General features: G+C 44.4%; 1 protein-coding gene across 1 annotated transcript in view; it reads left to right on the top strand.

The window, feature by feature from the left end:
• Nucleotides 1-23717, top strand: part of MICALL2 (MICAL like 2) — a 47409-nt gene that overhangs the window by 10262 nt on the left and 13430 nt on the right. The window contains exons 3-10 of the mRNA XM_069734318.1: nt 6325-6373; nt 7782-7923; nt 17737-17891; nt 18095-18216; nt 18318-19352; nt 20213-20463; nt 20655-20748; nt 22276-22436. Coding sequence (XP_069590419.1) covers nt 6325-6373; nt 7782-7923; nt 17737-17891; nt 18095-18216; nt 18318-19352; nt 20213-20463; nt 20655-20748; nt 22276-22436 — 2009 coding nt within the window. The remainder of the gene's footprint in view (nt 1-6324; nt 6374-7781; nt 7924-17736; nt 17892-18094; nt 18217-18317; nt 19353-20212; nt 20464-20654; nt 20749-22275; nt 22437-23717) is intronic.

Genomic DNA, 23717 nt, shown 5'->3' with positions numbered 1-23717 from the left:
AGTAGGAGATTTGTCCCATTGAATATGTTCGATCAGTGGAGGTCCAGCCTCCAGGACTCGCTCTGATCTGTGGTAGGAAGGGTTGTCCCATTGAATATGTTCGATCGGTGGAGGTCCAGCCTCCAGGACTTGCTCTGATCTGTAGTAGGAAGGGTTGTCCCGTTGAATATCTTCGATCGGTGGAGGTCCAGCCTCCAGGACTTGCTCTGATCTGTAGGAGGAGATTTGTCCCATTGAAGATGTTCGATCAGTGGAGGTCCAGCCTCCAGGACTGGCTCTGATCTGTGGTAGGAAGGGTTGTGCCATTGTGCCTTCTTTCAGCCGATCAGTGGTGGTCCCGGTGATCGGATCTTATTGAGCAGGCCTTAGCATGGACCATGATTAGATACGGGCCCATTTTGCTAAGAAACTCCTTTTTTTTTTTCTTTTTTTTTTCCATGTACAGCCTATATTACAAAGAACAGTAGAGCAATAAATAGGATGGAATTAAACTCGAGTAGAAAGATATCTGGGCCCCGTCCAAATGAGGTTAAGAACCGCTGGGTCAGAAAATTGAACATACAGAGGCCCAGAGCTGGTGACGAGCGGAGAGGATGTGCGCTCTCATCCTTGTAAAGTCTGCTGTGCAGGGAAACTTCAGGAAGCCGGATGAAACAATCCTAATGCCTTCTATTTTGGGTGCGGGGGGTCTCGGAGTCACTGGGCCTTTCCTCCCGCTTTGTATTTTTTCCTGTGTCGTTCACTGAGGATGACTTGTTCTTCTACGTCTGGCTGATATCGCACAGCTGTACTCGGAGATAAAAGGATCTGTTTAGGAGATCTTCAGAAATGGTGCAAACAACAGACCCGTGGAGGAGAACATTTTGTCTGGTACAATATAGACCCGTCAGTTTTTTTGGGAGCTCGGAGAGCAGGTCTGCTTGTAGTCAAATCCTGACCCCCAAGTCCAAGAGACCTTTGCCCTACGTGGGAGGTGGGTACCAACAAGCCAGTCTGCCCTGGCCAGGACGTTGAGCTGGAGAAGGAAGGCTTAGCCACAACTTTGACATACTTACTATCAATTCCTGATATTTTGGGGCTGTTAAAATTTTCGAGACATTCTCTGATGTCTTGGGGTCAAAATGGAGCCGCGTTTCCATAAACCCCACCCAGCAAATGGGTAGTTCTGGGTGGTATTGAGGTTGGTCGCAGGTACGACCGGCGGTTAAGTCACTTTCCAGATCTCAGTTGGCCGCCGGTGAATGGAAACATGGAATTATCTTATACAGCCCATATCGACCAATCACCTGACAGCTTTCATTGTGTAAGAGCTATATATGAAATGAAAGCTGTGATGTGATTGGTTGCTATGGGCAACACAGACTTAATGTTTTTAGGCCAATTTTACAAATCTGCCCAAATTTTTTGTATGGCTAAGACTCCTGTTTATGACAGAGAAATGACGGAGGATTAGAAAAGCATGGCTGCTTTCTTCAACCACAGCGCCTCACTTGTCGATTAGGTTGTGCGCGGTATTGCATCTCTGATCCATTCACTTCAGGAGAGCTGTAATACATGACACAACCATCATCGGGAGTGGCGCGGATTCTGGATGAAAGCAGCCATTATTCTGTTCTCAGCTCAAAACCCAAGTAATGTGAGAGACTGGTGGCAAGGGATATGGTTCCTGACGACACTACTTAATATATGGTGGTTGTTAGGTAAAATATCCATAGCAACCAAGCTGTTTAGCTCCGAGCTGGAAGACGGCTGATATTCCAGTGGTGTCAGCTGTGATCCAAGTCCGTACGCTCGGTATGATGCTAACCAGATGTTGTACACAAATGTGGCGGCTGAGTCATTTACCCTTTAAATAGTTTGTGGTAACGAGGGGTCATTGGCCTGGGACTGTCGACTCGTGACAGCGCCAAGAAAGTGGAATTTGTGGTTAGTGACATATACCGCATTTACAGAGCGCCTGCCAGCAGTGATGTGGCACGCATGAGTCAACAATATTTTTTTTTTTTTTCCTAAGAAACCATTACTTTCCTACGAAAAAATGAATATTTCAGAATAAATATCCTATCCTTTTTTTCCCCCATTCTACCATTATAGAATATTTTACCAAAACATTTGATTAAATATGTGGCAAATTTACTATATATTTTTTTATTTTAATTTCTCACCATTTTGGTAATCTTCGATTGCCCTCAGTGAACCAAAATGTCATTATTTACCACCAATATGTTGTGATCGTCCATCTATAACATGTGTATAATATGTGCAAACTGTAAAGCGCTGCAGAAAACGTTAGCGCTATATAAAAATAAAGATTATTATTATAACATACAGAGGTAAATTTAAAGGGGTTGTCTCATCAGAGATGGCTCCTTGGGCGAACAGCTGATCAGCCCAATGCCGCCTTTGGCAAAAAGCTTTTTTTTTTTTTCCCCCCCTGTAGCTAATCAACCAATGGGAAATGTAGTACTAAATTGCAAAAAAATTAGATGAATGGTTATCTTGGTTAAAAAAAAAAAAATCCTTTCAGTCTAAGTATGATAAGAGGCTTCTCTTTCTGAGTGACTATCTGTTCTGGCTCGGAGACGGGAGTCCCTAGGGTTGACTAGTCGCGATCTCTCTGCTGTGTTTGATGCCCTACCCATATAGTGTCAGTCATTGCCTGCAATGTATAATGGACTTTTTAATGCAAGGAGACCATGACTAGTCACTCATCAGTTGCTTAGTAAGAAGTTTTTAGAAGAGTTTTGAATATTGGGAAGTCTGCCTAGTTGCAGGCTGTTAGACGTCCCCTGAGGAAGCATTCGGCTGCGAAACGTGTCTCCTAGTTCCAATATGGGTGAAACTTTTTTTAGTGGTGTTACTCATCTCTACATTAGTGTGATGAGTGGATTGGATTCGAGCTGCAGATAGGCGAATTGATTTAGAGTTAATGGTGCTTCATATATCACAGGAAAATTCCATTTACGGAATCCATTACTACTGTTTTGATAGGGTATAATGGTATGGTGGTATAATGGTTTAGCGCTTGTATATTGTGAAATTCCTTTTTGAGATTAATTATGATTGTGATATTGTTTTAAATATTAATTTATAATAAAGTGGATTATTTTTCCATTGATTTTAGTGGTTATTGACTATTTTGTTTGCGGCGTACCCAAGTCACATGCTGATAATCGCTCAGCTGCAATACCAGACACTGTCTATGGATAAACGTGGCGCTGTTTCTGGTAACAAAAAAAAAAATAAAATCCTAGAAATCCTGCAGAGAACTCAGAGATAAATCTGCTGTTGAAGGGTCAAATTTTCAGCTGATGAACGGAGAGGAGGAGATTATGGTATAAAGCAATGGTGGAAAGCAATATTGGTGTCCTAGTGAAGGCAAGGCAGAGGGGGAGAGGCTCCTGCTGCAGCCAGTTGTCTTACAGCCAGACGCAATAAAGTAAGGAGAAGGACCTGGTTTACTTCCTTGGACACACAGTGGAGAATTCCATGTCATTGTTTTATTTGAATTTTCATGAAATAGGTTAAAAGCAAGTGAGAAAATCAAGAGAATGACTGACTGAGGTTTTATTTTTTTTTTGTGTTCTTTTTAATGTGCGCGGCTTCTTATCGTCCCATTGTTGCATTGTTCTCCTGTCCTGTTTAATCAGCGAGGAGATCTTTATCTGTGAGCTGTGGTCCTCTCCTCTCACAGCTGGGTCCTGTCACTCCGGCATGGGGCGCTGTCATTGTGCGCGGGTTTACAGGAAGCACCGGGATTGATGATAAAGGTTAGTTCAGGATGTGACTGCGTCCACAGCAGGTTGTCTGCTCTAACAATCCCAACATGGGTAGAGGGATGGGGACATCTATATGACCTGACGGGGACGCCTATCGTTAATCACTCATCTTGTCATCACCACTGTTGTGCATCTTTATGGCACTGATTTAATGGACTGGGAAAGTATTGCTGGGAAATGTATAGGAAGGAGACCCGAGATCTAGAGCTGGTACTATCTGGTGGAAGAGCCGGTCATAGATGGTAGGATGTGTATTAGTGGTGCGTGCATGTGCCACCGCACTGCTCCTACAGGAGGTCTAATAATAAGATACATGTGTAATAACATTTGCCCCAACGTCCTGAGCATCTAATGTGCATGGTAGTGTCCTGATTGTCACCCATCAGCCGAAAGAAAAGGATCAGGCAAGTGCAATGTCAGCATCTCCATGATCTGAGGAGAGATTAGCAGCAGTGAGCGGCGTCTGGCAGTGGTTCTCCCATGCACGCTCGGCCAAGAAGAGGGTGCACGCAGATTGCGGATCTGCAAGAAATGGCGTGTATGGCCCACAGCTATCTAACGTGTATTGCCAACTCAAAGTTTTGTTAGTTTGTGGTTTCTTTTTTTTTTTTCTATTTATTCCTTGTTTCTTTTATTGTTTTTCTTTCATTCTCACTCTTTTTTTTTTTTTTTCTTTTTTTTTTTTCTTTTTTTCTTTCTACCTTTCTTTACCTTTCTTTCTTTTTCTTTCATTCTCTTTTGTTCGTTTTCTTTCTTTCTTTCTTTCTTTTTTCTCTATCTCTGTCTTTCTTTTTTTCTTTTTTTTCTTTCTTTCGTTCTTTTGTTCTTTCTCTACCTTTCTTTCTTGTTCTCTCATTCTCTTTTGTTCATTTTCTATCATTTTTTTCTTTTATTCTTTCCTCTTTTCTTTCATTTTTCTCTATCTTTCTCCTTTTCTTTCTCTTTTTCTACCTTTCTTTCTCTCTGTCTCTCTCTTTTCCTCTTTCTCTTTCTATCCCTCTTTCTTTTTCTCTCCCTCTTTCTTTCTTTTGCTCTCCCTCTTTCATTTTCTCTCTTTCTCTCTCTCTCTCCCTCTTTCCCTCTCTTTTTGTCCCTCTTTCTTTTTCTCTCCCTCTCTTTTTTTTTTTTTTTTTTTCTTCTCTTTTTCTTTCCCTCTCTCGCCCTCTCTTTACCTCTTTCTCTTTCTGTCCCTCTTTCTTTTTCTCTCCCTCTCTCTTTCTTTCTCACCCTCTTTTTTTTTTTTTTTTATTCCCTGGTAGCAAGGGATTTAAATCTAGTTTTCCCATCCCCTTTGATATTGCATTCTCTTCTGTCCTGTGTTGCGAGACCTGGTACAATAATATGGAGGGTCATTTTGGTCTTTGTGGGGTCTTCTGTTCTCTGTATGCTTCCTTCAGTTTGTTCCTGTGACGTATACCACCTGATTTATACTGGATATACTTCTTCTTTTATGTTTTATTTATAAATGAATAATGATAATAAAGTCCCTCTGTATTGGGCGCCTATTCCCTTAATGCATACTTTTCTCCAGACCTCCGATCCCCTGCCGTTACCCCTCTGATGTAGACCATCCTTTGAGAACGTGAAGCCGCTCATGGCATAGTATTACGTGAGACTTTCGCTGGGCCGTTCTCTTCTCCGGAAAGTTTTGTTTTTACATGTTTCATAAACAAACATGAACGGGCAAATCCGACAAGGCAAGAATGTGACAAGACGTTCTTCAGAAGCCTGCCTTCACTTTGGCTTTGTATTCTGCTATATGTATCTTTTCTGCGTGTGCCGATGTGTTCAGGATTGTTTGATGCCGCCGCGGTTCTTGGAACGTAACCGACAAACCTATATCACCTGCGGGTTGTTGTGCTCGGCCCTGTTCACATAACAACCCTGTCTGCCTCGCCAGCTCTGCTAATGGTGAGCAGATCGGCGTCCATCAGATAATCTGCAATTCTATACAAGGAACCTTTAAAGTCCATGATGGCCCATATTATACGTGGTACCTGCAACTACTCCAACTGGAGCTGCCCACTGAAGGGGCTTTGCCAAATAAAATGGGGTCCCGAACAAACATATTGGATGTGTTCTATCATGCCGGTTCATCTTGGTTGATCAGGCATGGGAAGTGGGCACTACGGTCAGCACAAGATGACTGTTCACACCAAGCACAGGCGCTCGGTGCACCCTCGGTGTGGTCGAGCCGTTCAGTGCACCTTCTCACCTACTTGTTTGCCTTCTAGCTCAACGCTTCCTAGCTCCCGTAAAGCCAGAGTTGTCAGTCAAGGAAGAGGATGGCAGAGATAAATGAAAAACAAGTAGTTTGGGCATGCCAAGGGTGCACCGAGAGCCTGAGCTTGGTTTGAACAGTCATATTTCCCTTTTAATACATCAGATGTTTGGAAACATCCGCCATCCCCTATAGACCTTAGAGCAGTTATCTAAAGCCCGCAGGCTTGTTTTTGTAAAATACAACTACAAAAATGAAATAATTTTTTAAGTAGGAAAAATAACATTTTTTTTTTAATCCAAACGTTTATTTGTATTTTCGCAGAAATTTCAACTCTCTTAGCAAGGAGAATATCTATGAGAACAATCACTTGGTAAGTTTATATTAATTTTTTTTCATGCCCTGCGACATTTCTGGGTGACATATAGACACCCATGTGCAATCATCCTAATCTTACGTTTGTTGGATACGTGTCTCACAATTTTTCAATATCACACATTATGTCAATTCTTGGCAATGGTGACCTTTCATTTCAATTTCCAAATGTATTAATTTGTATATCGAGTCCTCTACATACTTATATGTATATGTTAGCGGACTCAATACACAAATAAATACATCTGGAAATTGAAATATCACCATTGCCCAAAACGGGCATAACATGTGATACTGCAATATTGTGGGACACGTATGCCCCTCCTGGACTGATCTTTTATTCTCAAAATTCCCATTTCTTCAGTAAAATCTGTAATTGGTGAAGACAGATTTTCCCATTACTGAGATCGGAGATGACAGTTGGTGCCTATAAAATTCTATGGAGAACTGGCAGCAGAATGTCTGTTTCTGCTTCTATCTCCTCCCCTTACATAACATCATCAGCTCCTATCTCTGTAATGGGGAAATCTGTCTAATCTCTAATATAATAGAAGTATCTAGTTTCTCAAACCTGTTCCAGTTTTTCATTTAAAAAAACAATTACTAATTTTAATTTTTTGGGGGGATTGTCTGAGATTAGAGAAACCATGATTTACGGTACTTGTTCCAAAAACAGCACCACTTCAGTGCACAGGTCATTTGTGGAACTGCAACTAAGCCCCATTCACTTTAATCCCTTAACGGCAAACTCCCACACACGGCAGGTGCTGTATGTGTTATACAGCCGCCATTCACTGTAACGGCAGCGCACAAAGCTTCCTCTGCTCGCTGCTGATTGACAGCGGCATTTAAATAGCCAATCCGTCAAGAATAAAAATTAGGAGTCTCAAAAAAAAAAAAAAAAAAAAAAAAAAAAAGCGACCCAACTGAAAGTGGCAAAAAAAAAAAAGTTTGGTTCCTAAAGGAGTTAATAGATCGGAGCTGCAATACCGTACATGGACCGGTGGGGCGCTGTTTCTGGAAGACGGCAGTCATGTTTTTCTAATTTTCGTCCACCTCTTAAAATGTAAACTATAATTGCCGCTGCTTCTCTTATGACCAATTTTGGGTGGAAATCCTCTATAACTGGCAGTTTAATATATAGTATACGCGATTGTTAGGACAGGGATAACGTCCCTTGGAGACTCGCCTTTTACTAATATGTACAGATAAGCAGTCTCATTTGCATATATGTTAATGACTAATTTATCCAGCGGAAGAGATAACGCTGCTGATGGCGGCGGTCTTGGATAATGTCTTTACGCAGCATGCTCTTGGAGGTCCGTCCTCGTAACGTGAGGCCCGGTAATGCTGCGCTCATTGATATGATGTCTCCCGTGGGTCCCTTGTTATCCCCCATGTTACAGGCTTTCCGTGTGGCTGAGGAACAGCTTGGGATTCCTGCTCTCCTGGATGCAGAAGATATGGTCCAACTCAAGGTGCCCGACCGACTGAGCGTCCTGACTTACGTGTCCCAGTACTATAACTACTTCCATGGACGCTCGCCTAGTGAGTAACCCGCTTTAGTATCCTTCCATGTGTCGGTGATGTAGCTTTGGGTGGTGCAGAGGTAGCCATCACATACGGGCTCTTGGTTCCTTGGGGTGGAGAAATGGCCCCTCTGCAGTATCAAAAATCACCTGGTGGCTCGGAGCCAGATTCTGCCTTAGGAGCTTATGGCCATATTTCCTGTTAAGTCTTTATTTGCCTAAAGACAAATGCCGTAAGATAGGTAGAAAAAAAAAAAAGGCACAACTTACCCAATGAATTCCTTGTCGCTTCAACGCCGGTGATCTTTGGCTTTTGCCACTGTAGCGTTCCTGTGACTGCACAAAACCGCCGATGACATGTAGCTTTTGTTCTTCCCTCTACCATTGGTCAACACAACTCCATCTTCAGACGTATGCTCTCCCCATAGGGTAGGTGCTCACTTGCTGATCGGTGGGGGTCAGACCTCTAGGACTCCCACCAATTCTTGGAACAGGGCTAATTGGAGTTGAGGTCGGCCATGCACGCCTCTGCTTCATTCATTCTTGGTGGGGTGGCCAAGTACAGCCCTTAAGCTTTTTTGGGTAGCCCCTTAGAAAATGAATGGAGCCAAGGAGCACATTGTTGGCCCCGTTCTCTGGATTGGGGATTGGACCCGCCACGGATAAGCAAGTTATTACCTATCCTATAGAGAGGATAACTTCTAGTAGTGCTCTTGTTTCACCATCGCTCCAGTCAACATTTGACCAAAGTTCTCATAGATCAATAGAAGCAAAAAGAGTTGTCCACCACCCCATTCACACTGGACCCTTATTCTCATGATCAACCGGGGTCCCAGCAATCGGACTGTCACCGATCATACATGTATTACCTGTCCTGGGTTAACTACAGCAATTGTCTAACTTTCAAGATAGATTATTAAGGTTTTACTAGTGGACTTTAACCTCCTGGACCTCCATGATCTGCAGAATGGCAGCCATTGTCCTTCACTACGTGGCATGGTGACCTCAATTTGTGTTTAGCTATATTTAGCTACTGCTGCTCAGCTTTTTCCATCTGATTTCCCCATTGTGTTCGGCTAAATAAACTCCACAAACGATGCTTTCCACTTTAGCCTGTGACCCGAGTTGCGTGACCCATGTGGCCATAAAGTACCGTAAGGGACGACCAATGCAACAAATGTATTGTGGTGTGTGAAAAGTGTCATTAATTGGCCAAAACCTGACCCCTTGTAATTTCTGTCTTATATCATCTGCTGTTTTGTGTTGTTATTTATATGAAATAGTTGTTAATATAGGAAAATCCCTTGTGTTGTCGTCTTCTGATGGGGCAGGAGGCGTATCGTGGTGTTTTTACGATGTGTTTGAGGCTGTTTTCGGAGAAGGAGGCCCTGCTGCTCCCCCTCCTCTGTGGGAAAGCCCTCTTTAGTGAAAAAGGAATGAAAAGGATCAGTCTCCCGGGAGGATTGTTCAAAATGTTTTCAATCCTGCTTTTCTTATGAGGGTGAAACTTCTTTCCACTCGCAAGCGATGTGGAATGTGCCCTGATGGTAGGACCTCTGCCCCGGCTCCTTGCTTCTATACATAGAGTGTTACAAACTTCAAGTAGTTACACCATATTGAAACATCAAAAACATTGAGATAGAAACAAAAAAACAATAAAACTATATTTTCCTGTACAATTAAGTTTCAACTAAATGGGGTCTATCAGCAGAATTTCATCACCCAAGGTATTTAGATGCACATGTAGCCAGGGCCGTATTTAGAGTTTCTGCTGCCCTAGGCACCTTTAGTGCTGCCTCCCCCATTGTTGAGTATGACACTATCGGCAGTGACTTTGCCATAAATCGCTGATGTGAGAGTAGCCTTTTGCAGCAGATCCGGCAGTTTTTCCGCATCTGCCGTGTAACGGATCATTTACAGCAACACTTCGTTCGGCCTCATTCATCCCTATGGCACTTGCGGTTTTGCAGCGATCCGGCAAATGCAGTACTTACAGCAATGGAAAAAAAACGCTCCTAGCAGTGTTTTTTTTGTCTCACCGCCAGTGCAAAACCGCAAGTGCCGCACATGTCCGCAAGTAGATATCACTACCTGTCCCTGCACCTTGCTAGCTCATCCCTCCCTGACCTAAAACTACTCTATAAAGCTTTAGAAAAACAATTTATTAGCTGCCATATTCCTATGATAATGAGGGCTCCAGGCTACAGCGTAGACTGGCATGGGCAGTCTCCATTCTCTCTGTGCACACCCTCAGTCCCTGCCTCACTGCCAGTGCTGCACTGTGCACAGACCTCCCTCCACCGGACCCGGTAATCACCGCTTGCAGTAGCATGCCGGCAGAGGTGTATCTAGGGTTTCTGGCACCCGGGGCAAGAATTCATTTTGGCGCCCCCCCCAGCACATATGCGATTTTCACACTTAGTCATGTACCAACGAGCTCCTCTCCCTAATGCGCTCAATGTTCAGTGAAAACCAGAGAGAAGCAGAAGAGAAGCTCGTTGTGACAGGACCATAAGTATGAAAGTCGCATGTGAGAGAAGTGTCCATGTGATGACTACTGGAAGCTGCAGAGCTGAATCCTGACATCGCAGCTTCTGAATTCTCACAACGCATGCACTGCACACTTTCAGGATTCTCCCTTGCCGGTGGACAGTCATGTCAGCACAAGCATGTGATTTGTATACTTCTGACCACATTCCGACTAGACGTGCCCGGCCTCGCTCAGTTCATTTTCATTGGCTGAGGCCACACATGTCTAGTCAGCATGTGACCACATGTATGTAAATCGCCAGCACGAGAGAATCCTGACAGCGTGCAGTGTGCACTGTGAGAACTCAGAAGTCTGCAGTCACATAGAATGACTGCAGACTCATTACAAACCTGGACATCCCCTTTAATGCTCCGAACATAAATAAAAACATGAAAATTAGTCAGTATCACAAAAAACATTTACATCTAGGTACCTTATACATGACGTCATCTCTGGAGCTGTTCTTCTTTTCTTCATCATGAGTTTTCTCATTCACAGCCATCTCTGCAGACTTCCATCTTCTCCACTCTTTTGCAGAAAATCTCCACATGACGCCCTAAAAGATACAAGTGTCATTATAATGCTCCTGAATAAAAAATTGCCCCTCACTATATTGTCTACACAAAATATAACCCCCACACTGTCCCTCTTATGGTACATGCTCTTCACACTGACCTCTCCTTTCCATATCGGCCCTCTCTTCACACTGTCCTCTCATACTGTGTCCCCCTATAGGGCCCAGTCTCTATACTGTACTCTGTCATCACATTCCCCTCCTGGCTGTGCCCTTACACTGTCCCCCATGCTACGAACCAACTACTCAGTTTCTATTCTGTGCCCACTCACTTTTCTCCCCCCATACTGTCTCATCACACTATTCCCCTCCCTCCTCATACTGTCTCCTCTCACATCCCTCCTGTTCACCATATTGTCTCCACATATATTTACCCCCTCACTTTCTATACTGCCTGCTCATCTGACTCCCCATACTGTGTGTGTGCACACATCCCATCACCCTCACTCCCCGTACTCTGTCCACATACATTTTTCACATCGCTACTCCTAATGTGTCCGCATACATTCCCCCGTTCGCTCCTCATACTGTTTCCTCATATATGCCCCCCCATTCCCCAGTACTGTTTCCTCATACATACCCCCATTGCCCATACATGCCCCCCATTCCCCTGTACTGTTTCCCCATCTCCCCTTTGCTCTTCATTTTGTGTCCTCAAATATCCCCCCACACATTAAATCCCCCATCCCCACTCCAATTCTCCCCACACATAATAAATCCCCCTATCCTCACTCAAATTGTCCCCACACACAATAAATCTCTCCATCCCCACTCCAGTTGTCCCCACACATAATAAATCCCTCCCTCCCATCTTGTATGTATGGCTCAGCTACCCCCCCCTCCCATCTTGTATGAAAGGCTCAGCTTCCCCCCATCTTGTATGAATGGCTCACCCCCCCCCTACCATCTTGTATGAATGTCTCAGCTCCCCCCCTCTCATCTTGTATGAATGGCTCAGCTTCCCCCCCTCCCATCTTGTATGAATGACTCAGCTCCCCCCATCTTGTATGAATGGCTCAGCTTCCCTCCTGTTATGACCTGGTGGTAAGGACAATAATGGACCTGGTGGTTAAGAGCACACGGAATGACCTGATAGTTACTAATAATATAGGACGAACTCTGAGACGTGGGAACTCTGCTGACCGCAATCCCTAATCCTATCACACACACTAGAAATAGCCGTGGATTGCTCCTAACGCTCCCTATGCAACTCGATACAGCCTAAGAAACTAGCTAGCCCTAGAGATAGAAAAATAAAGCCTACCTTGCCTCAGAGAAATTCCCCAAAGGAAAAGGCAGCCCCCCACATATAATGACTGTGAGTAAAGATGAAAATTACAAACACAGAGATGAAATAGATTTAGCAAAGTGAGGCCCGACTTACTGAACAGACAGAGGATAGGAAAGGTAACTTTGCGGTCAGCACAAAAACCTACAAAAAGACCACGCAGAGGGCGCAAAAAGACCCTCCGCACCGACTCACGGTGCGGAGGCGCTCCCTCTGCGTCCCAGAGCTTCCAGCAAGCAAGACAAAAATCAAAATAGCAAGCTGGACAGAAAAATAGCAAACCAGAGAAAAACAAGCAGGAACTTAGCTTTTGCTGGGAAGACAGGTCACAAGAACGATCCAGGAGAGAACTAGACCAATACTGGAACATTGACAGGTGGCATGGAGCAAAGATCTAAGTGGAGTTAAATAGAGCAGCCAGCTAACGAATTAACCTCATCACCTGTGGAAGGAAACTCAGAAGCCGCAGCTCCACTCACAACCACCAGAGGAAGCCCACGGACAGAACCAGCCGAAGTACCATTCATGACCACAGGAGGGAGCTTGACAACAGAATTCACAACACCCCCCCTCCCATCTTGTATGTATGGCTCAGCTTCCCTCCCTCCCATCTTGTGTGTATGGCTCAGCTCCCCCCCCCCTCCCATCTTGTGTGTATGACTCAGCCTCCCCCCCATCTTGTATGAATGGCTCAGCTCCCCCCCCCCTCCCATCTTGTATGAATGACTCAGCTCCCCCCATCTTGTATGAATCGCTCAGCTTCCCCCCCTCCCATCTTGTATGTATGGCTCAGCTTCCCTCCCTCCCATCTTGTGTGTATGACTCAGCCTCCCCCCATCTTGTATGAATGGCTCAGCTCCCCCCCCCTCCCATCTTGTATGAATGGCTGAGCTTCCCTCCCATCTTGTGTATGGCTCAGTTTCCCCCCCCCTCCCATCTTGTATGTATGGCTCAGCTCCCCCCCCCACCCATCTTGTATGTATGGCTCAGCTTCCCCCCCCCTCCCATCTTGTATGTATGGCTCAGCTTCCCCCCCATCTTGTATGTATGGCTCAGCTTCCCCCCTCCCATCTTGTATGAATGGCTCAACTTCCCCCCTCCCATCTTGTATGAATGGCTCAGCTTCCCCCCTCCCATCTTGTATGAATGGCTCAGCTTCCCCCCTCCCATCTTGTATGTATGGCTCAGCTTCCCCCCCTCCCATCTTGTATGTATGGCTCAGCTTCCCCGCTCCTTTCTTGCATGCATGGCTCGCTCCCCCATCCTCCTCCCGTCCCCCCTCCGCCCTCCTTTATCCCCCCCCCCTGTCCTCCCTGGCTGTCGTACTCACCTTTCCCACACCGCGCCGAACATCCCTCCATCTCTGTCCTGATGCAGCAGCGTCTTCCTGCGTGAGTGGTCACGTGGTACCGCTCATTAAGGTAACGAATATGCGTCCATATTCATCACCTTAATGAGCGGTACCACGTGACCGCCCACACAGGAACACGCTGCAGGTGCTGAGACCAGGCATCACTGGAGTAGGGCGAGTATGATGTCCTCAAGCGGGCGGGCTCGCAGGGGGTGGGGTGAGGTTGTGGGCGGTTGAAGACCCCGGACTTTAATTTAAAAAAAAAAAAAAAAAAACAGAACAAAAAACTTGCTCAGGCGCCGCCCCCCGCATCGTCCCGCCCTAGGCACGTGCCCTCAAGTGCCTAGTGGCAAATACTGCCCTGCATGTAGCTCTTTCAAAGACAAGTCCAGCATTACCTTTACATGGCCAGTCCGTTCCTCTGTTACTGAGAAATCAACATTTGAATTGATATTCAAATGAAGCTGAAGCACTGTGGTAGATCTGAAGCCTCTGTCACTCCAGCTCTATTCCCCACCCGTTGCCGCTTCCTTCTTGACTGATGACTCGTTTTCCTGAAGTCACACAACATAGAGGCTGTCAGTTATGCAGGAGAAGGTGGCGCTGGGCCGGGAATAGAACTGGAGTGGCAGAGTCTTCAGATCTACCATAGTTCTTAAGCCTCATTTGCATATCAATTCAGACACACATTTCTCAGCTCACAACAAAAATGTAGGTCCTGAATGAAAGACCCTCATCATCAACTTTGAGCTTCCTAATGGGGAATTTGACTCTACGCTTTATATACACCCCCTTTTGAGCTTTTAAGCTTTTGCCAAAGGGCTCCTAGCTAACTCCATCCAATGTTTTTCTTAAAGCTGCTGGAACGTGAATTAGAGGTCATCCATGAGCGGTTTTGCGATAAATTGCTGCAGTTACTTTATGTAGGTTATGGGTCTTTAACTCAAGAAGATAAACAATGGAGAAATTCAGGACATGCAGTAACCCAGCAGACCTGGAAAGTGAAACCAGCTTTACCATCCACCCAGTCTGATTTAATTATCCTTGGAAAAGTCCCCGAAGTGCACAATAGTTTCACTCCCAGTTATGGGAAATATCTGGCTCTGATGATAAATGGCCACCATGCCGCTCTCATGCCCATGAGCTGGAGGCTCCTATGGCCGACACTTACGTGTGGACTCCGTTCTGCCAAACATGGCGGTGTTTTCACCGGGGTTGGAGAAATTATTATTTATTATTATTATTTATTGTTATAGCGCCATTTATTCCATGGCGCTTTACATGTGAGGAGGGGTATACATAATAAAAACAAGTACAATAATCTTAAACAATACAAGTCATAACTGGTACAGGAGGAATGAGGACCCTGCCCGCGAGGGCTCACAATCTACAAGGGATGGGTGAGAATACAGTAGGTGAGGGTAGAGCTGGTCATGCAGCGGTTTGGTCGATCGGTGGTAATAAGTCACTGCCAGACTCTAGATGAAAAATTGCCACCAATAAACATAGGGTTGGGCATGCTGATCCTTCTTTCCTTGAAAATGGCCACTGAGGGAGATTGGGGACCCAAATATACATGTTAGATTGTAGATGGTTAATGCGAATTACAACCAATATTATGGGAAACTTTTTGATATGTTATAGTCTTTTTTTGTAAGTGTTGATCGTTGGAGGGTCCATATTCTGAATCGATCTCTCAAATAAAAGGTCTAAAGCATTCAGCTTATCCTTGAACTGAGCGGTGTACCGGCTCTACGTGCATCTGAACACGGCACTCAGAAATGGTCTGAACGCTTCAGTCTCAGGACCAGAATCCCCCACTGATCAACACTAATAAACGGGTTAATACATATAAGAAAAAAAATGTCTAGTTACCCATTGGCCAGTTCTAGTCTATTAAAAGGCATTTAACCTGGCTATTTACACACAACAGCAAGCCATCGGCTGCTCAGCTAATTCTTCTAACTTTGCCATGGACATACTCTCTGCTCCAGTGGCAGCAGCTTTGGGCATGTTTCACTGCAGAAGTCTCTCTTTCGACTGTTCTTCAATAAACTATATTGATATAAAGCCTAAAAGAAGCGTTCTAATCTTCTGTCTCCAGGAGCACGTTGCCCCTCTGCCTCCTGCTTGCTGGGGGTAGTGCTCTCTTTAAATATGAGAGCTCTAACATTCTGCAAGCAGAAGCCACTTTGCCTCTGCAGCATAGGTGAAGCTCAGCGGTAACTGAAGCTGGCTTGGATCCAGCAATCCGTCCACCTTCAGAGCCGTGCTTGGAGATTGGAATGGAGACAGAGGGCGTTGTGCGCCTTATCTAGATAACCGGCCTCGCAACTTGGCGTTTAAGCGAGGCAACAAACTTTAAAACTAAAAATCCCTCAGTTCTTGAAAGTGGAGAGGATTTTTTTTAAAGAGGTAAATTGAAAAATTGCTTGTTTTGCAATTTTAACCATTTTCAGATAATCCATTAAAATCTTGACACTCCAGGACAATGTGACTATTATGGTTTGTGCATACATCTTTTTCAGGCAGTTTCACTCCAAAATCCCCCTGAAAAAGCACCTGGGAAACACTCAAAAGCCTGGACATACGTATTTCGATATAAAGATGACTTGCTGTTGTCCTTTGAGCGTCTTTTTGGTGTTTCCAAAGATGCCAAGCTGTTTATAGCAGTGAGCAGAGGATTCCCCAGGCATTTTACGCTCTATCCTTTACAATACAAGTCAACAGAAAGGCTCAAAAGAAGTCTGGTCGTCACTATTAAGTGTGTTGCCATCGTTTTTTTTGGGAAAGGATATTAGTTAGTTCATTGTTCTATGGATTTTAAAACAAAGTCCAAAAAGTGCTGTAAAAAACACTGTTAAAAAAAGAGGCTGAAAAATGGCTCCGAAAACCCCCAAAAGTGATACAATCGACGCTTTAGGGAATTTTCGCTGGTGTTTTCTGAAGAGTCTTCAAAAACTGGATGCGTTCGAAAAGACGCAATATTCATATACCCCAAAACTATTTTGAAGAGTCACAAAAAGTTGCACTGAAATCATTGCAGGATTTACCAAATTTGCCGTGTTTTTGGCTGCTATGTTTGCACTTGATTTTCTTCTGAATCGAGCTCGGGATTAAGGTGTGTTCATCAAATATTTCCCGAGTAAATACACAAGCTGTTTATATAGGAGTTGGCTGCCGTTCTGCCCTGAATCCGCCATGGAGGAGGCTTCAGCGGGTTCTGCTTAGGCTTTCCAGCAGGAGGAAAAGTTGTTTCTAAATGTGTTCCTTTCTGTTAGTTGTTTGCCCGGTAATGAAGGAAACAACATGGGTATTGTTTAGCTCCAGTCTGTAGGAAAGTCTCCTTGTGCGGTGTGATTTCATTATCCTCGTTAATGGATCGCTGGTTAGCGCTGCATACATGAATACGCTCGCTGTGATTTCTGGCTGAATAATAGAATTCATCTGTAGGGAACATTAAAGGAGCCTCATCTGCTGAAAAGATGCCAAAACCAACGTGATGCCTAAATACTCCAAGACGTAGGATCTGGGCCCCATTTATGTGATGATCAGGGACACTAGCTCACTACCTCCTGTCATTCACTTTACATTCGATTTGTTATGTTATTCCCTTCTCATGGATCTGTGGGTCCCCTACTACTTATTTATTGGGTGCGTAGTGTGGGAAAGCAGGAGACTAACTTTGGATTGTGGAGCATCACATGAATTAATAACAGGGCCATTGTGCAGGTGTCCCACGGGATGGCTTTTAGGTGGCAAAAATAAGCTGACGTATGGATGAGTTCATTTTCGACCAATTTGCTTCGGCACCCAACAACGGTACATTTTATTTAATTTCGAGCGCTGGTAGAGGGCGAAGGAGCAATCCATAAATGGACTAGATGCGGAGGGGCAGTGCCAGCCCAGATCAGCCAGGAGATCAATGTGAGACCAGGGTGTGAGGAGGAGCAATGTGAGTTCTCGTAAAAGTCAAAATCTGTTCGACCAGCCTTACTATCGCTTGCCCATCCAACAAGAACCTTGTTTTATGTTTTTTATAGCACTATAGGATTATTTGTGGTTAACACTCTTCATCTTCTTTACCAGTTGGAGGCATGGCAGGTGTGAAACGTCCACCTCCAGACACTATTGAGGAACCGGCTGGAAAGAAAGTAACCAATTATGTTCCTCAACCCACACCCATTACCAAATCGGCACATAAAGGCAGCCCAGCTGTTGTTGAGAATGCCCCAGTTAGAGCGGTAAGACCATATATGATTCAGATGCATCTGAGATCCTTCAGACCTTCACACCCTACTTCCAAAATCTGAGAAAAGGCCGATATCTAATGGCTCATTTTGTGACTTCTCGATTCTTACCCTTGGTTCTCTTTGCTAGCATTCTCGTATTCCTTACTGGTTAAGCTTTGGTATTGACAAGCGTTTCTTCTTTTACTTTTCTGTAGGGCATAAGAGAGATGAATCCTAACAATGCAGTAAACAGCATCTGTGCCATCTGCAGTCAACATGTCCACTTGGTTCAGAGACACATGGCCGATGGGAAGCTTTATCACAGGAATTGCTTCAGGTAGGTCTTGTTGACATCATGGTAGCCGAGACTGTGCATCATCTGAAGGACCTCTGTTATATTTGGACATTAAAAAAAATATTTTCAACCTTATTTTCAAGGTGTAAACGGTGTTCAAGAACATTACAGCAGGGCGGTTATAAAATAAGAGACTATCCGGGTACATTAGTCTGCACCAATCTCCATTGTAACAGTCCCTCCCCTACACCCACTAACGTTTCATTCATTGGACCAAATACGCCTATAGTAGCTTTTTCAGGAGTTAATCGGAGCAACCCTATTTCAACAAGTCAACCAAGCAGCTCCCCTCCCAGCAGATCTTGGAAAAGTACCACAAGTTCGTCTGTCCCAGAGCCAACTAACAGGACTGCTTCTGGCTTTGCCAACAAAAACACTACTGATGTCTCTAGTAAAACGGGAAAAGAGTCTGGATATAAGTCAACTTTTACTGGACAACCCACCGTCATTAAGGCTGTTCCTACTTCGCCAAACACAACCAAGCACGAATCCACAAACAGGACAGCACATGGCTTTTATGGTAGCCCAGAATTGAGAACCAATGTTTCTAGCCCATTGGGCCCCAATAAGGACAAGTTGGCTTCAAATATATCCAGCAGCCCAACAACTGGCTATTTACAGGCAAGCAAAGGGAACAAAGACATTAGTCACTCCTCTTCATCTAAGAAAGATGCCCCAAAAGATTTAGGACAGCCTGGTCAACAATCCAAAATCACTGGTGCCTCGGGAAATGTTATCACTGTGTCTTCTCTGTCTAATGGGAAATGGTCTTCCTCAGCTGCTAAAGATGACAAAAAGGAACCAAATTCCTCCTCAAAGAGTTCGGTTTCATCGACCGCCAAAAATAAGGAAGCCCGTGAGAAGTTTTTTCAGTCAAGTCCTGTTGCATCAGAGCCAACAACCAACCAATCTTCGAATGGACGAGAATCTCCAAAAATATCTGTGTCCAACGGGCCTGTAGGATCGGTGGTTGTTCACCTAACACCGCGTACATCTGAGGTCAGCACTGAAAAAGATAAAGCTAGGAACTTTCTCTTAAAAAATATTCCAGGTACAACGCCAGCTAAGTCTTCTCAACCAGCAGACACTTCCAGCAGTATATCCACTCCCCCAAAAAGGTACGTGTTCGCTTGTAAGGTCATTGGACCTGTTGACTTCCTATTGTATTTTTTGAGACTATATTGTAATTCTGCTTGGTAGGAGAATTTTTAACCAAAGACAGATGCTTGTTCGTCTGGTTTAACCAACTTTAAAGAAGACCCGTTACCAGGTCAGAAGTGGCAGACAGTTTTAGCTCTTATTTTTATTCCTGTGCTCCCCTGATTATTCAGCATTATTTCTTTCTTAAATATGCCATATGGTTCCAGAACTGTGAGCCTTTTTTTAACTCCGTGCCTAATTTTTATGATTTTTACAAGCTGATGTGGCTCACAGGATCCTCGGGGGCGTGTCTTTACGCTGCTCTACATTACCTGGTAAGCCACGCCCCATTGTGAGGACCATAAAAAGCCGCACCAAATAAAAAGTCCCATATCTCTGGAACCATCTGGTGCATTTAAAAAAAGAAAAAAGCAGAATGCTCGGGGGCAACGGGATTAAAATGAGAGCAGAAAATGAGCACTTTTTTTTTTTTTTTTTTGACCTGTTGACAGATTTTCTTTTAATGGATTTTCTGTGTTAGATGGGGATAACAGCAGGTAGGAGAAGGTTCTTAAGGCTCTGATCCAGCAGCCATGGAGTACCGGCGTGTCTGACTGACCAGGGTCCTGTTCGTTATTTTTATTTTTTTTTTTTGTTCATCTTTAGTCAGACGTGATCTTGAAAAACATGTTTTAATGTTTTTCGTCCCAATAAAAGAGGTCCACTCTGACCGCTAACCAAGCAGCCACATACAGCCAGTGATGGCCTAGGTAGGAACATATACTTAGGAGATGCCTCTGTGGTCACCAGCAATTTCTTTTTAACAATTATTTTCCAGGTCACCAGATCCACAGCCAACTATAACAGTGGTTTCTACTCCCAAAAGCGAACCTGAGAAACCTGTTCCGAAAGAAAGAAAAACTAAAGTGACAACATCCGTGTTAAGTCCCGAGCCTCCAAAAAGGACCCCATCACCGAGCATCAGCAAAGCTTCTGAAGCTCCTGTTCCAGCACCGCGTATACAACCAGCACAGCCTAGTGTGCCAAGTCCTGCCAGAGTCCCGAAGGTGGAGGAGTCTTCTTCAAAAGGTAGGTGTTCTTCCGTTACATGTCTTTAATTGGATCTCCTTGTGGGAGAGCTTTGCTGAGAACATGTTGACAACTTGGCTTCATCTGCACATTCCTTGCTCGGTGCTTTCCATCCTCCCTTCTGTATCTGATTGCTGTGAAGTCCATACCAAAGAGGTTCAACTTTTACTTTCTCTTATTTCACAATTCAGCACAACATTCTGACAATAAAGTGTCAAAATCTGAAGCTCCTGAGGACTGGAGGTCAATGCTGAAGTCTGTGGACAAGAAACCAGTGGTCAAACGGTAAGTTTCAGCAGGACGCTACTCACTGGTTGAGGGGTCTTAAGGTTAGACAAAGAGGCTTACTTTTTGCCTGAATTGGCGCCACTGTGCCTATGAGCTATTTCTTGATATTGTAATATCCACCTAAACTGCAGTACCAGATGCTTCTTATTGTCAAAAATGGTGCTAGTTATGGAATGAAAATGGACCCTGTTTTCTAACTCAGGTTACCCATTATCCATATTTTGGGTGCGTTGGTCTCATACCTTCTAACATTTACGTTTACAAAGTGGATGACACTATTGAGTACAGTTCTGGGCAAATCAGAGACAGGATTTTAAAGTGTCTCACAAGTGGGGATTTTCATGAACTTTCCCATGGTTCCCCCCACAATGGTCCAACACTAGAATTAGTTGGGAGATCTTACATAAGTTCGTATAACTTTCTTGCTTACCAGTGAGTTTGGGTGGTACCGACGCACCATAAGGAGACCAGCTGAGTATAGAGACTTATTGGCAATGCTTCATGGGGGAAAAATATGTATATTAGGACTCTATTAGAACTTTCTCTCCAGTTCCACCTATCAAAGGTGATCACCCAATAAGTCAGTGATGACTCTATAACAAGCTAGACACCATCTACAGACAATTTTTTGGGGGGTGATTGCCCTTCACCAGTGCACAGTAGAGGATTAATCATCCTTAATGCCGATTTCAAGGGACTGGCTTTCCTTAAAGAGACCAGCAGTGTACGGAAATGAATCAAGGGAAAAATATACTAATTTATTCTCTTCTCCAATAGTTCTCCTTTTTAAAGGAATTTTCATCTTCATAGATGGGGATTGTCATAGAGTTTTTGTAAAAACGAGTAGTTTTGGAACGTACCTTTTTATTAAAATGTTTCTGTTCTTGAGATATTAGCACTTTTCTTTGCCTAGGTGACCGACCACCACTGGTGCTTAGCAGCGGTGCCCCGAACATGCACATATTGTCTCTCTCCTCCAATGAGCAGCACTGGCGAGACTTTCATTTTTTTTAAATAAAAAATGGGATAATTTCATTTTTTTCCCCCCTATGGGGCATTGCCAAGACTCCTTACACATCTGGCCTTCTTAAGGAGGGACATTCCCCCATAAAAGCTACTTCCAAATCCCCGAATTTCTGGAAGAATTCTTTCCCGTCTCGCTCTCCTATATGGGCGACTTGGAATCGTTAAGACGTCTCTAAATAGAATCATTTACATGAATTACTGTGTCGCTGATTAACTCCAGGCTCCTTCCATGCAAGTGTCGGCTTTAGGATGTTTGCATGGCTTAAGACAGATGTGTGTTTACAGCGTATGCCTGGGAAAAATCCTGGGACCGCTGACCCCACTAGCTGCAGATCTGCCCCCTGCGTGCAGGAAAACACTTCATTACTAAGCCCCATTCATTCCTCTCCAGACCGCGGAGATCACACACATCTTCCCCCGGTGTCATCACTGTATATAGGCTGCTTCTAACTGCAGACGTTTCTCCATACCTTGTCATGTCTCTTATGTTCTTCCCAGGACTGTGCACGAGCCGAAGCCAACGACAAAAGAATCGGAGAGTACAACAACTCCCAAGAAACCAACAACTATCACCATCATCACTCCAAACCCTACTGACAAAGAGAATAAGCCGGTTCAGCCGCCTGCGCCCGTTACTACACCGAGCCCCGTAGTCACAGGTAAAAAAAAAAAACCCAAAACTTTATGGATAGGAGCAACACTACATAGGCACCGCTTATCTCTTCCGGCAGAGGCGGTCTGTAACGGATCATTCACCGATTTCGTAGGTTGGGGTTAAACGGCGACTGGGTCCCTGACACCGGTCACATGTTCAAAGACCACAGCGATGAGCAAGTTGGAAAAAGTCGGAATGAGTCGGACTTGCTTGTCGTGGTCGGGGCACCTTGTGAGACCCCATGCGTTATCACAGATAGAGATCTTTGGTGGCATGAACTGGGTCGCGGCCAACGTAGTCCTGTAGCCCGAACCCTTGTCTACACATGAACGTCTCTAAGAACAGGGAAAATGTGCAGATTGTAGGCAGATTCGCACCCAGGACCCCAGTGCCAGCCACCGAGTTACAAAGAGGGGAAAACCTATCACTTTGATAACCTTTACCATTGAATGGTATCAAAATTATTCGCCTGTAGGTCCCATTGACGTGAATATCCACCTCACTATTGGATTAGAAAAACATGGCTGCTCCATTCCAAAAATAACGTCTCACTTGTACAATGTGTCGTGCCTGGTGCTGCGTTACCACTCATCCCCTGTAGACAAGGGTGGCACCAATCATGGAGTGAAGTAGCCATGTTTTTCGAACCCTTTAAGTGTTATTATTGTTTTATATTCTTTGTTTTTTTACTTGCTCCATTAGGTTCTCATGCGTGAAGCTTTTAAGCCTTTGTTCGGAGGTATATAGGGAGGGTTACCCGATGTATACCGCTGTGCAGACCTGCAGCCGCTTATCTAAATTTCACAATCTCCCTTTTTTTTTTCTTTTTCTGTCCTTTTTTGACTTCTTCTCATACCTAGCTGAGAATGCAAACCGAGATCAGATCAGTTTCCCTAATGAGCAGCGCCTGTGGTGAGCCGGCCGCGCGGACCTTCGCACGGAGCGCCCCCGTCAGTGATCTGTGCATGTCCCGTGTGCCGTGCTTTGACCCTTGCATGTGTTTGCAGTTCAGCCATGTCCTACATTTCCAAGATCTGTTCCAGGAGGCCCCATAGATTGATAAACCCCGTATGTAGCATTGCGGACTGATCAGTATCACATGTTACGTCTGGAGACGATTTAAAAGGATCTCTCCGTGGAGACAACACTTTTTTAATCCCCCCTTGCTTCCCTTGAGTATTTTATATATATTTTTTCTAAATCCGCCATGTGATTCTAGAGATATGGGCTTTTTTATTTAGTGCTAATTTTTATGGTCTTTCTAAGGGGGCGTGGCTCACATGTT

Source organism: Ranitomeya imitator, chromosome 7, assembly GCF_032444005.1.
Source record: "Ranitomeya imitator isolate aRanImi1 chromosome 7, aRanImi1.pri, whole genome shotgun sequence".
In the NCBI taxonomy this organism is placed as follows: Eukaryota; Metazoa; Chordata; class Amphibia; order Anura; family Dendrobatidae; genus Ranitomeya; species Ranitomeya imitator.
This window is presented reverse-complemented; position numbering and strand designations above follow the sequence as displayed.